This window comes from Diadema setosum, chromosome 14 (genome assembly GCF_964275005.1).
Source record: "Diadema setosum chromosome 14, eeDiaSeto1, whole genome shotgun sequence".
NCBI lineage: Eukaryota > Metazoa > Echinodermata > Echinoidea > Diadematoida > Diadematidae > Diadema > Diadema setosum.
The window spans coordinates 17,884,928-17,898,449 of NC_092698.1; the positions used below are offsets into that span (position 1 = coordinate 17,884,928).

Consider the following 13,522-nt stretch of genomic DNA (forward strand, 5'->3'; position numbering starts at 1 on the left):
TACACATATATCATGATACATTGTATATATATATAAGACAAGATTAACCTGAACCTTGAAATAAAAGCCATTTAATGATACTCATTTGTCGACGTCGGAGAGGGGGAAAAAAGAGGGCGTGGGGGAATGTGTGTCTCTTTTTCCATCGTGATTAGCTGATCTTGGGCGCGCATACTTTCTGTCAGTGCCTCTGTATGTATCGTAAGTGTTTTTTGTAGCAAGCAACGGGAGATATATCAAAAGATCCAAAATCCTCTCGTCAATGCGTTAGCGACTCTCCGTCCGAGTCGCTCGTGTAGTCCGACCTACTGCAATCGCCGTTAGCGAGCTGATCCTTCGAAAGCTTATTGCACCCTTCGAGTGCCACCGTGGAGTGGTTGTAGAGTCCCTGCGCCATGAGCTTGAGCGCCAGCTCGTTTTTCACTCCGCTCGCCTTCTTGATCTTCGCGCGCTTGTTCTGAAACCAGATCTTGATCTGGGACTCGCTCAGGCTTAGTTCTTTGGCCAGATGGCGGCGGCGCTGCTCCGTCAGGTAGTTGCTCTGCTGAAATTCCTGCTTGAGCCTCTGCAGCTGCGAGGCGCTGAACGCCGTGCGAGGGCGCTTCTCGTCTTTCTTCTCCTGCCGCTTGACCTTCCTCGTCCGAGGACCTGCAACGAGGGGAGACAAGATTTAAAGAGATGGATGAAAGAGATGACGAAAGATCAAAGTTCAAAGTTCAAATTGATTTTCATTTAAATCAAATAAACAGAGAAATTACATACAATGTATAAGCAGAACATATTTGTAATAATTGCCAAAATGTAAATTAACAAGATACATGTGAAAATGAGTAACAAAACGAAGAAAACATAATTTTTTTTTGTCAAAATATATACATATGCATATAGTACAAGTTAATTAAGGATGGGAATGGAAATGGAGGGTCTCACTAAAAAGCAAAGCTTGTACGATATGGGGCCCTCAGAAAATACATAAGAATACGAATAATGAATATTATATTATATTCTTGTTGTTGTTCTCTCTGCGTCAAAATATGGAAAGGATATATATATATATATATATATACAGCTGAGAGAGGGGTCAGAAAAAAAAAAACACAAGAGAAGACCACTGTGAACATTGATTGCGTAGAAATAATGTCAGGATTCTGAAATGTAAAATGCAAACAAGCAAACAAGCAAACAAAACCAGCAATAACAAGCCACAAGACAACGCATTTTGCTTTTTTGGTGTATTTGGGTTTTTAAACACAGTAACCCGAAACTAAAGGTTCAGAACGAATACGACTCAGGTTAAGTATAAAAAAGAGTAACGTGTTTTCATTCATAAATGAATAATTGATGTAAATGTTATGCATGTATCAGTAATCAGATGATATATGCTGATCATAAATCGCATTTAGATCTCATCTCGTTCTATTTTGGAAGATGTGCAGAGTCATATCGGCCCGTAAACTTCTCATCTTCCCGCCAAAACATTGAGTTTGGAGTGACCCTAATAATTGCGCTGGGTGTTTTTTTTTTTCTTTTTTAAAGTGACGTCTCTGAACGATGATTATACAAAATTCCCACATTTAAACTGACGAAAAAGAAGATTAAGAAGATGAAGAAGATGATGATGATGATGAAGACGAAGACGAAGACGAAGAAGAAGAAGAAGAAGAAGAAGAAGAAGAAGAAGAAGAAGAAGACAAAGGAAAAGAAGAAAGGCAAGACAAAAGACTTCTTTGGACGGTTCCATACAACTGCATGCTTTCACCGTCCCTTCTAAGTCACTTGTGAAGCAGCTAGTCTCAAATGCCTCTCATTTATGTCATTTTAAGAGCATATATAAAAAAAAAATGCAACAACTTTTCTGTTACAAGTAAGAAACACGATGACTAGGCATTTGCATTGTGTATTAATATAATACGTACATATATAATATATATATATATATATATATATATATATATATATATATATATATACTCCTAGATGGGTAATTGGGAAGACATTTCCATTTGTTTCATATGCAAATTTATTATTACATGTTCAATGGCAGTTTACGCAATGGAGACACGAAAATTGTCTCCTTAATGACCAGTTGTCTCCCTAATGAAGACACTTCCCCCCAATATGTCTCCTTAAGGTGCCAACTAGGGATATATATATATATATATATATATATATATATATATATATATATATATATATATATATATATATATATATATATATATATATAATATGTACAGGTGTATGAATGTATGTATATTATTATATAGAGAGGCCTACACAATTGTGTGCGTGTGTGTGTATGTGTGTGAGTGTGTCTGTCTGTCTGCCTGTCTGTCTGTCTGTTGACATTTAGGATTTCCATCCTCCTACAGACTGGTCTGGCGTTAGTTAATCTCAGTGTATTCTCATTTATGAACACGACAAAGCAATCAGACCGATATTCTCTCCAAAGACACCCCACCCAAATCAAAAGAGAAACAATGAATAAAGGCTTAGATTAGAATATTCCCACTACCCACAAGTACTTGATTGGACATATATCGTGACGGTATCAGAATCTGGTAGCCGACGGGCTAAATCTCTGGTAATACATAGGCCATTAGTGGGGGTTTCATGTTTTCCCCATGCTGTGTTTTTAACACGATTCACCCATCCATCTTATTTAACCCCTTCATCCCCCCCCCCCCCTCCGTCGGCAATACAAATTATATTACCATAATATTGTTATGCGTACATGTCGGATCAATATCTTTTATTTAGCCAAATTTCTTGTCAGTGCCCCCACACAACAAACATTAGCAAGGATACACTCCGTGTCACTTCTGTTTTGATATACTGCTTGATCGCATTCTTTCTTTCTCTTCTTCGTTGTTTTTTTTTTATTATTATCATTCAGTCGTGTCAGGTTTGAATTGATACCAATTGATGTTTGGAGCAGTTCTTGTGCCACATTTCTTTTGAGAGGAGGCACATGATCCCGTATTCAAGCCACACGATGATGATGCAACGCTCTGTCAGAGATTCGCAAATGCATTCGCATTTCCAATCACGATCCCGGCTTGTCTCGTTTACTTGATGACTTCTATTTCACTAAGTCGGCCCCAGTAATGTAATAATCAACCCTTTGAGGTTATTTGCGAATTATGACAAATGGACCTTGAGTTACCAGTCTCTTGAGAGCTAGGACTGTCGTTGTTGTTTTTTCTGCTCCTGACGTGCAACAAACACCCCCATACTCACTCGCGCTCTCGAAAGGGTTCATTATGCTAAACATCCTGAACATTAATCCTTCTCGCTTGATGCGCGCAGTGTTTAAACTTTTCATTATTCATGTGGCACGCGTGTGTGACGAGAAAGGGTAAACCGGAATATAAGATGTCGTCAAGCCCGACTGACCAAGTCGCGGATGGCGAGGATAATGACGAGGGTGAGAAATGCATGTTCCCCAAGCTCGAGAGAGGCTGCGGTGATTTTCTCCAAGTCCCATGGCGTCGGAAGCGAGAAGGCGGCGCTGGGAAGGCCATCCTTCCGCTATTCTTAGTGCGGCCGCGCATCCGAAATGGAGCTCGGGGATGGTTTAATGAGGCGAAGCGGCGCGCGCGCTCCCCAACTTCACACCTCCGCACGACTACAGATTGGCCACTTTACTGTCGTCGTTAGGGCCCGCCTAGGCTCGCCCGGCCAGGCACGTGCTGCAGATCATCGGATCCCGGCCCGGTGCTTTAGCACGGCAGCTCTCGGTCACGATCCAAGTCCAATGACGGGGGAGTGAGTCTATAATTACGCCGAGCGCCAATCTCGACACGTAAATGATATCTTTGTGATTGCGATATTGAGACGTCGTTGCCAATACGAAAATCATTTGAAAGTCATTACAAGAGCTTATCCGTGTGTCTGAGCGGCAATCACCTTTCGCTGCAGCCCGATTCCCCCGGGGGAGTTATTCATCTGATAGATAATGACCGAGAGGAGACATCATCCTCAGAAATGAATTCAATTCTCAGCCTTTGCCTAGTTAACCCCCCCCCCCCCCCATCACCACCACTGGAGACAGTTAATGCATTAGCCAAACTTTCCTCTCTCTCTCCTTCATGTTGTTGTTGTTTTTTTTTTCTTTCCATGCTTGATTGTGTGACCCGCCTGTGTTCTTTCTCTTTCTTGCCCTCCTCTCTCTTCTCTTTCTTTCGCTCTCACTGTTCAGTACATGCACCTACATCAATGCACACACAGGTAGATATTACACATTTACAGGCACAGAAAGGCATAGGCCCTATTCTAAACACACACGCGCGCGCACACACACACACACACACACATCAGTATGCTATTATAATAGATGATTGTTTACTACATTAAAAAAAAAGTATCACAAAAATACATATGCATTTTTTCATCAGAACTGTCCTTTCCACCCTTTTTCACTTTGCTGCTATCGGTAATTAGTGTCTGAATATGAACGAAAAAAAAAATAATCAGAATAAATATGCAAGTACGAATTATCAACTACAGCAGTAGAAGAATGATTATGGAAACATAAATATAGCAAATATAGCAAAAGTCATTTATTGAAAAAGAAATATGTAGCAAATGTTTCTCCAAAGAAAGATAATTTATGCTAAATAGGGCTGAAATGCATTACCAGCTATCCTGCCACAGTTTATTTTGAGAGATCACTACCAGTGATCTAACTCTTTGGGGGGTCATTAAGTAGCCCGCGTCTGGAAAGATATGCAGCAACGAAAGGGTAATTACAATTTTCAATCCACTGGGTGGCTCAGACGTACTTGCTAGCAAAGTCATTATCATAAAGAATGCCTTTTTTAATGTCCAGCTGTAAGTGCCATTTCCTTTCATAAAAACAAAACAAAACAAGAATCACAAAATTTTTGATAGAGATCGGTAAACCCCTCGCATTTCAACGTCTTTTTCTTTTAGTCACTTTAGAATTGTAGAATCCACCTTGATTTCTTTTTTTTCTGCACGTTCCACTCTGATCGGTTAGTGTCCCATTTCGATTTTTAAATTTGTCAACGATGTGACATTATTCTATTATTTAGATCATTGATAGAGAAGATTGTCTCACTTTCACACACCTTTGACAAAAAAAAAAAGAAAAAGAAAATGAATGTTTCCAATGACAGCGCTTAAACAGCAGGAGGGGGTGGGGTGAGAACCTTCCTACCCCCTCGTACAAATATACACGCAAACCGCGGAATATGATGGGACACTTTGCGTAATCACAGCTCGGCCATTAGAAATAAATCATACCCACCACATCGAGCTAGCGAAAAATCTAATAATTCATTATCTCTACTCCCTTATTGGAACCCCTCTCCTTTCCGCATCATATCGCCCCGAGGGGCATTCCATAATTTTTCGATCATTTACAGCTATATTCTGGATTGCAGATGTCACGATATTGGAAAAAACAAACAAACACACAAACAGACAAACAAGCGGAGTAAGACGGTAAGTTCGTATCATTTTGAGTGTACCTCACATTGATTTGAAGTATTTTCCATTTCTTTGTCCTTATTCTTTTAGCGTCAGGAATCAGGAAAATGTTTTCACTATAAGGAAATATTTCCGCAAGTCGTTAGATAATTTTCCCCCTCCCTTGCCCTCTTATATGCATTATGTATACGTTCGCACTGTGTAAATAGACAGCATAGGATAATTATGGCCAGAACTCTTTGTTCCGTTCAAACAGAGCTGAGCAAGCATGATAACCCTACTGTGCTGGCATATAATGATATGGAAGGTGTCATAATTAAGAGTTGAGAAATGAGACGTCTTCTTAAGACACTTATCATCGACTGAAACGGTGGAAAGGCAGAACAATACGGTAGTTTCGTATCAATGTCTGACTTTCTTTTGCCGTGAACTATAATTATCTCCCATGGGTTCAATCCCCCCCCCCCCCTTAAAAAAAAAATCGTCTTGGCTCACTGTTCTGAGAGGAGAATGTATATGGAAATGACCATTGAGGAGTGTCATTTGTTTACTTGTCGCTATATTTCAAGTAAACACGGCTATCATCGTCACCTAAGCATGATGCGTCCCATCTCGACGGGGGAAAAATACCCACAAATAAATCAGAGAGCCACCGCATTAACGCATTTCTGGGGAACGGGATCGTCGACAGGGAAGAGCGGCGATGCGTATCCGTTGCGCATCTAGTTTCATCCGCGCGCGTGCGTGCAGGCCACACGCTATCTCGTCGGACGTTGTCGTCGCGCGCCCAGACACGAGGCACCGCCGGCTATTACCAAACGGACCGAGAGTTCGCGCGAACAAAGACCGTCGGTTCGTTGTTTACCAGGCTGCCACGACAAAGAAAATGCCAAAAATTAAGGGAGCAGACGTTTGTGGTATTTTTACATGCATTAACGATTGGAGAGCCAATGAGTTAAGCAGATTAAAGCTCCTCTTTCCAGTTTCCAGCGTGTCAGATGACAGGCATAAACACCAATAATAATTTGAATGTTGCTTCCTTATCTATATACCGCTCGTTAGCCAATATGATTGCGGGCCCACTGAGTACAATCATTCCTTGTTTCATTTTTATTATTTTGTGTTCATTTATTTCCTTCGTATATGCGTTCATCTATTTCTGTCTTTTTTTTTTTTTTTTTAAATTGCAATGATTAATACACATAGCTGGAAGGTCCTATCCGGCTTTGCCCGTCACTTATATGGGGCAAAACCAGATCATTCGCGGGGTTCGGAATGCTTATCATCATCATTATATTTACCTTCACAATATTGGCTCTTGAGAGTAAGGGAAGGAAGGAAATACATTAGGGGGGGGGGGCAGGCAAACAGACAGAAAGATTTGAAAAAAAGATATGAATGAAATTGGATGAAACTTTGAAATAGAAGAACAAAACTTTTGGAAAATGAAATTGTTTCCAAGATGGTGTCATTCATTGAAATAAAGTATATATAACAAATAATATATATATATGTGTGAAGAGCTTGCTTCCAAAAGGCTCTAAATCCATCATTTTCAATGGATTTAGCGCCTTTTGGAAGCAAGCTCTTATATATATATATATATATATATATATATATATATATATATTTACATACATACATACATATATATATATATATATATATATATATATATATATATATATATATATATATATATATATATATATATATATATATATATTATGTCAGAGAGTCGGGTAAATTTGTTTGTACAAAGGTTGAAAACAGAATAGTGAAAATTTTCTTTTCACTCAAAATTAAAAATGATTCGAAAGCTTCATTGACGATGTGAGTAATAGATAGAGACTCGGAACTAGCGACTCGATTATGTCAAGAAACCTACAACTCTCCACATTGCCAGGTCAATGTGATATCAAAGGAGAGTTAAATAATAAATAAGGAAATAGAGGATTGAAAAAATGCAAAGTATCACTCATCGTCACCATCATTAATATGTACTTATTCAATAGTGATTCAAGGTAACAAAAAAGAGAAATCGTGCTCCCTTTCTATGAGAAATATAGTCATTTGATATCAAAACAACAAGAACAAAACGTAACCCTTTCGTAAACGAGATATCAATACGAAATTCGTTTTGTTCGTACCACATGGAAGGCAAAATTTGTGGGATCGGTTTTCGTAATGTTAAACTCCCTTATAATTCTCGACTTAAGTGCTGCTACGGTCCTAAATCAGAAACTCTGCTTGCGGCGGTGAATCAGTGAGAGATTTTGATTTGTTTCGACACGTTTTCGTCTCATTTTTCTCCCCCTGTCTGCTTGAGGACATGTATTCATTTTTCTCTGTGTGTGTGTTTGTGTGTGTGTGTGTGTTTGTTTGTATGTGTGCTTGTCCGTGGTCCGTGCAACAAGGCAGATAGATCAAGAGCGAGAGAGCGAACGGGCCGTCGACGCGCGCTCAGCGGAGTGTATCGGGGAGGACAGGCGAAGATAGCACGCCCGCACTCAGCGTTCGGCGCGTTTTTAGACATTTCGCAAGAATAAACGTCCATCTGTCTGCAAGGTTGTTTCCATCCATAGTAATGCTCATTTTTTTGCCCATGGATACGATACGCAACAACGCTGGCGTAGGATAAAAAGAAAAACAAAACAACTTGAAAGCGTACCTTTAATTTGGCAGTTTTCTTTTTCCCCAGAGAAACCACCATGGAGAGAAACTCAGTAGGAATTAGTTGACGACTCCCCTGTCAGAAAGAAAATTATGTGATAATGCGAAAATCTAGACTCCAAGAGAATTCTGAATTAAAAAAGTGTCAATTCTATTTCTGTCGCTTGAATTATTTCTACAGTGATTCTGTGTAAGAAGATAATGCCTATATGAATTTCAAGAACAAACTGCCCCCTTGTTAGTGGTGCTCGTCTTAACATCCTCCCATTTGTGAATACAGTGCATCATCGTGCATTTGGTCTGAATAAACGTGATACAACATGAGTGTTGAGGACTTGGTACAAGCGGGCTCTCTTGATTTGAATATTCAAAGGGGTTCTGCGTACACTGTTGTCGAATTGAACATATATATTTTGTGATCGCTTGTAACGGTCAAGCAAGTGTGAGTACTTGATAAATGATTCTCATATAACTAGATGTGGGATGGTTTTGGTCATCTCACGATTTATATAGATATTATGTAGGCCTATGTGTGTTTATGTTTACAAGCGTGTGTGTGCGTGTGTGTGTGTGTGTGTGCGTGTGTGTGTGTGTGTGTGTGCGTGTGTGTGTGTGTGTGTGTGTGTGTGTGTGTGTGTGTGTGTGTGTGTGTTGTGTGTGTGTGTATGATTTGTGTGTGCGTTTCGTTAAACAGAAGTTGCCGAGAGCTACGACATCTTATTTCTGCTCTTGGTTTCACCATTTTGTCATTTCGGTCGGTCGATTTTAAACGTTCATTACCAGTAGCTTAAAAAAAAAAAAAAATCTTAATGAAACCTCGAGGATTAGCTTATCCCCATCTCCCGTTTTTATTCGGTTTCTCGCTTTTCATGCTGTCATTTTTTGTTTGTTATTTTGCCTTTATTTAGTCATTTCTTTGTCATCAAAGTCATTAGATCCAAATTTAAAAGCAAGCAAGCAAAGTCAGAAATAACCTGGTACTTTAGAGAAGTCCTATTGCAAACCTGGTATCAATATAGTATGTTGTAAACGTGTTTAACCGTCTTGATTGTTGACGTGTGAATTTTTCTTCAATTTGTCTCCCTCTACAGATGGAATTTGTAAGATCGTGTAACTGCCGGCAACCAGGGATAGCCTGGTGGTAGTGTCGCTGCCCGGAAAGCAGTAGATGAAAGGTTTGAATGCCGTGGTTCCTTTTTCCCGACATGTTTGTTAAATTACAGAGCAGCAGTGGCGATCCTACAAATTTCATTTGTAAGAGGGAGACAAATTGAAGAAAATTCACTCCTCAACCTTCACCCCTCTGATTAGTATTCTCTTGCTTTCGGCTTGATATTTTTCTTCAAAACAGCAAAACGCTCATTTCACTTGAAGCTTACGGCGTTATACGTGCATCTGATAGGTGAATAACTTACTTCTGCTATTTCTAAATATTATGCAGAGAAAATCACGAAATCACCTTTTTTCTGTAGGTGATATTTCACAGATGTTGGAGGGAATATAAACCTAAGTTCTCGCTTCTTTATTTTGCTCTCCAAATTCGCTTTTTAGTACATCAGACACATTATTTACGTACATCTGTACATAAACGCGTACATACACACATACATACATACTGTACATACACGCACACATACATACACACATACATACATCCTAGCTTTGACAAAATTGTCTTGTTAATCCGATTGCGCATATCTAATAAGACATTCACACCTCAGTCATGTCTACAAAGCGTTATCCAGTTTCCCCTTATATGTATATAATACGCGTTTTCTCTCCGCGCGGAAGCGAAATAATGACTGTATACTAGTACTGGGAAACTTCGTAATAGCGGAGTGCAGAAAACAGTGTACGGCTCGCTTTGCTTTCCACCACCATCACCACCACCAACACCGTGGTAACGGGATGCCCTCCGACGAAAAAATATAAGGCCTAAATCCAATGGAGACTGGATCTTTTTTGATTGGGAATATTAAGAGAAAATAAACAGCGAGAACGATGACTGTTTGGATACGGATCGTGGCGATGGTGGAGCGTTGGAAAACAGCGTAGTCCGAAGCGGACGTAAGAGCGTCTGGATCGCTCGGGGTTACGAAGAGGAAGAGAGAGGGAGAGAGGTGGAGGGGGAAAGAAAAAGAAAAACAGAAGAAGAAGAGGATAAAATAAATGGCCGGCTGGCAGAATGTAGAGTGTGAACAGACAAACCTATTTTCTCCGACTTTCATCCGATCGTTTCCACCTCGCACCTCCGAGGAGGAGGAAAAGAAAGGACGGAGAACAGGGAGGGTGTGATGATGCCAAGCAAACAAACCCGAGGACTGCATGAGAAGAGCAGACATCCAGGCCGACTTCAGACCATCACAGGAATAATGGTGTCAATGGTAGTTACGATATGGCACGCGATAGCGACAGCGATGCCCATGATGATTATCGTTGCTGGCATCGTCACCCACGGTCGGAGAAGTTTGATTTGATTCGATCTGACTTTATGTGATTTGTGCTTATATCGACATAAAAAAGATACAAATACATAATTAACATACCTTAATCAATCATAAACAATCACTGAAACATGATCAAACAAAGTGTATGATTTATGAGCCGCCAACGAGTAACAATCACAAATTATTATGATGATAACATCTCTTTTATTTCAAACAATAACGTACTCTTTTGTGGCCAATTTGTAACCAATCGATGGACTACAATATGCGATTGATATCCTGTCAATCCTATATACATTTCTATTCAGGCATCCCCTTCTATGATACGCCACTTCATACAGTATTCGTCTCTTTCTAATCTTATTCCCTTTTGTGTTCTCCTCCTCTGCTTACTATGCAATTGAACGAATTTGTGGTTCAAGTTACTTAATTATTTATTTGAGTGTGTTTTCTTCCTTCAGTAAAATAAAAAAAGAATTACAAGATATCATATTATCTCCCAGAAGGTATTATCCAAGTCAAGCAAACTGCTTTTTGGTAACAGTATCTTCCACCTGTTCGTTAACATGGTTAAGATACGATGAATTAATGATGTATGTTCCTGTATTTATTATATCTATTTCCTCTAAGTACTCTTTAAGCACTCTTATCTATATTTTGATAAGAACGTGGTTGATCTGTCTTAATGATTCATTTGTGCAAGTGGAGAAACAAAACACAAAAAAAACCCCTGAAACTGACTCTCAAACTGATATGGATATGAAATTCAAAAATGTTATTAACTTCTCTATGATGATAAAGAAGCTGATTCCATGGTAATTTGGAAACGATTTTTTTTTCCTTGATGAATTGTATCGCAATATCATTGATTGATTATGTGAAAAACAAAAAGATATAGAATGTCCTATTCATTTCATTTTACATTCTATATTCTTCCTTAACTCAAGCATGATAAGTACTATCCATACCACCATTTGATTGTTTTAACAATTATCATAATTAATTGAAATGCACAATAAAAACGTACGCAAATGATTGCATCCCTGCGGTGTTATTGAGAGCAAAGGTGAGGGCTTGTCTACTGTTTCAAACCCTTATCAAACTGATATTATTTTGTTGCTTATGTAGTTCAAATTTCAAGTACATCTTATTTTATGTTTCTCCATCTCAACAAAATAAATATATCACATATCCGCACAATGCACATGAAAGTAAAGAAATATCAACATAATCAATCAATAAAAAGGAGGGCAGGTCTACATTATACTTTTGATGAGGATTGCAGTAATAGGCATTTTGGTGATAAATAAATGGGAGGATGGAGATTGGGATCAACTTAAAAAGCAAAGCTCTGTAGATTGTGGGTCCTACCAGCATTTTATCTATTATGTTAATTGTTTTTCTTGAGATTTCTTGAGATCTTGACATTGCTATCGTATCATGACTTTGATATATGTACGGTGCTATATACACACAATTTTGAAAATGGTATAGCATAATGATAGTATAATATAATTAATAGATTACATAAAAATAGTCACGTGACCACCTGCGTCCTTGCCCCCTTATTCGATACGGGTGTAATGAAATTATACTGAGCTATCGACAATTTATGTATCCCCTTTATGTCTCTAGTAAACATCTTATGAAGTTATGTTTTTGCATTTTGGGGCGACGTTATGGTGCGATCGTTTTTCACTGGGGTCCTTGTGAGGACTATAAACCCGCTTTTAAACTATTCCAAGACGTCTTTTGTCAGGTTTACGATCTTATCTCCTCTTATGCACTATACCATGGAAAGTTTAATAGACTAGACATGCTAGAAGGATTATCAATCGAAATTGGAAATGGTAAGAATGCCTACAAGATGTAACTTTACTTTCATCTAGTTTTGATAATTCGATCTTTGTACTTGTGCGCATACGACCGTCTCATAAAGGGTAATCTCAATTTAAAGGCATTGTTTACCATTTGCAAAAGAAACAAAAACCTAGATTTAATGCTTCATAGTGCTTAATAGTTCTAGATGTGAGTTAGGGATAGAAACAACCAATGTAAAAATGTGAATCAGTATAATTAATGTTAAGTATTTTTAAATATACAAAATGTAAACAATAAATATAATAAAAATGTTTCTAGACTAAACCGTCCACAGTTATGGTTTAGTGAGAAAAATAGTGATATCTCCTTATATTTGAGGCTTTATTGCAAAATGTTTACATGGTAGGATGTTGTGACACAACTCACTATACACATATGCATCAAATGTGATATCTTGAATATTTTTAAATCACTATTTCCAATGGTAAATAGTACCTTTATATACGATCTCGTCGCTTTTTGATAACTGTTGGTTCTTGCTAAAGAAAAAAGAAAACACACACACAAAAAAAAACCCTGTTAATTTCACTTCTATCACCGATTTCAACCCAAAATGGATTTTCATGTCGGCATGGACTATACATGCTATAATAGGTAAGTGGTTCAATACGTCAGATGTGCATTTCGTGAAGGGGTTTGCAATGACTCATTGTTGCTATAATCGCAGTTAATATGGCTCAAATACTCACATCTTATTGGTGCTGCAATTACATGGCCTTTGCCACAGAAACCGCAATAATTGCAACACACAATGCAGTTGTAATAAGATTTATGAAATGGTGCCATCGTCAAAAAAGGGTGGTATTGCAGAAAGTCTTCCACGACAAAATAGAGTCGTGCAAATGTAATATAGAAATAGCCGCACGTTGTGTATACCACGCTCACACAGCAACCACTTTCGACGCCTCGTGACCTCTAAGTGTCTTTCAACACACAGTGGAAAAATCATTTGCGCAAAATTCATTTTTTTTTTTTCTTCCCGTGAATCTTTCACTTTTAGTATTTAGCTTAAAGGAATATTTTTTTTCTCACTCTCGTTCTCATGCCAAACTTACACACCTCGTTGG

The 13,522-nt window shown here is 38.6% G+C and overlaps 1 protein-coding gene across 1 annotated transcript in view; it reads right to left on the minus strand.

The window, feature by feature from the left end:
- Window positions 1-259: 259 nt before the first annotated feature.
- The window catches only part of LOC140238181 (homeobox protein engrailed-like), a 67,284-nt gene continuing 54,021 nt past the window's right edge, over window positions 260-13,522 (minus strand). Inside the window, exon 2 of the mRNA XM_072318119.1 lies at window positions 260-648. Coding sequence (XP_072174220.1) covers window positions 260-648 — 389 coding nt within the window. The remainder of the gene's footprint in view (window positions 649-13,522) is intronic.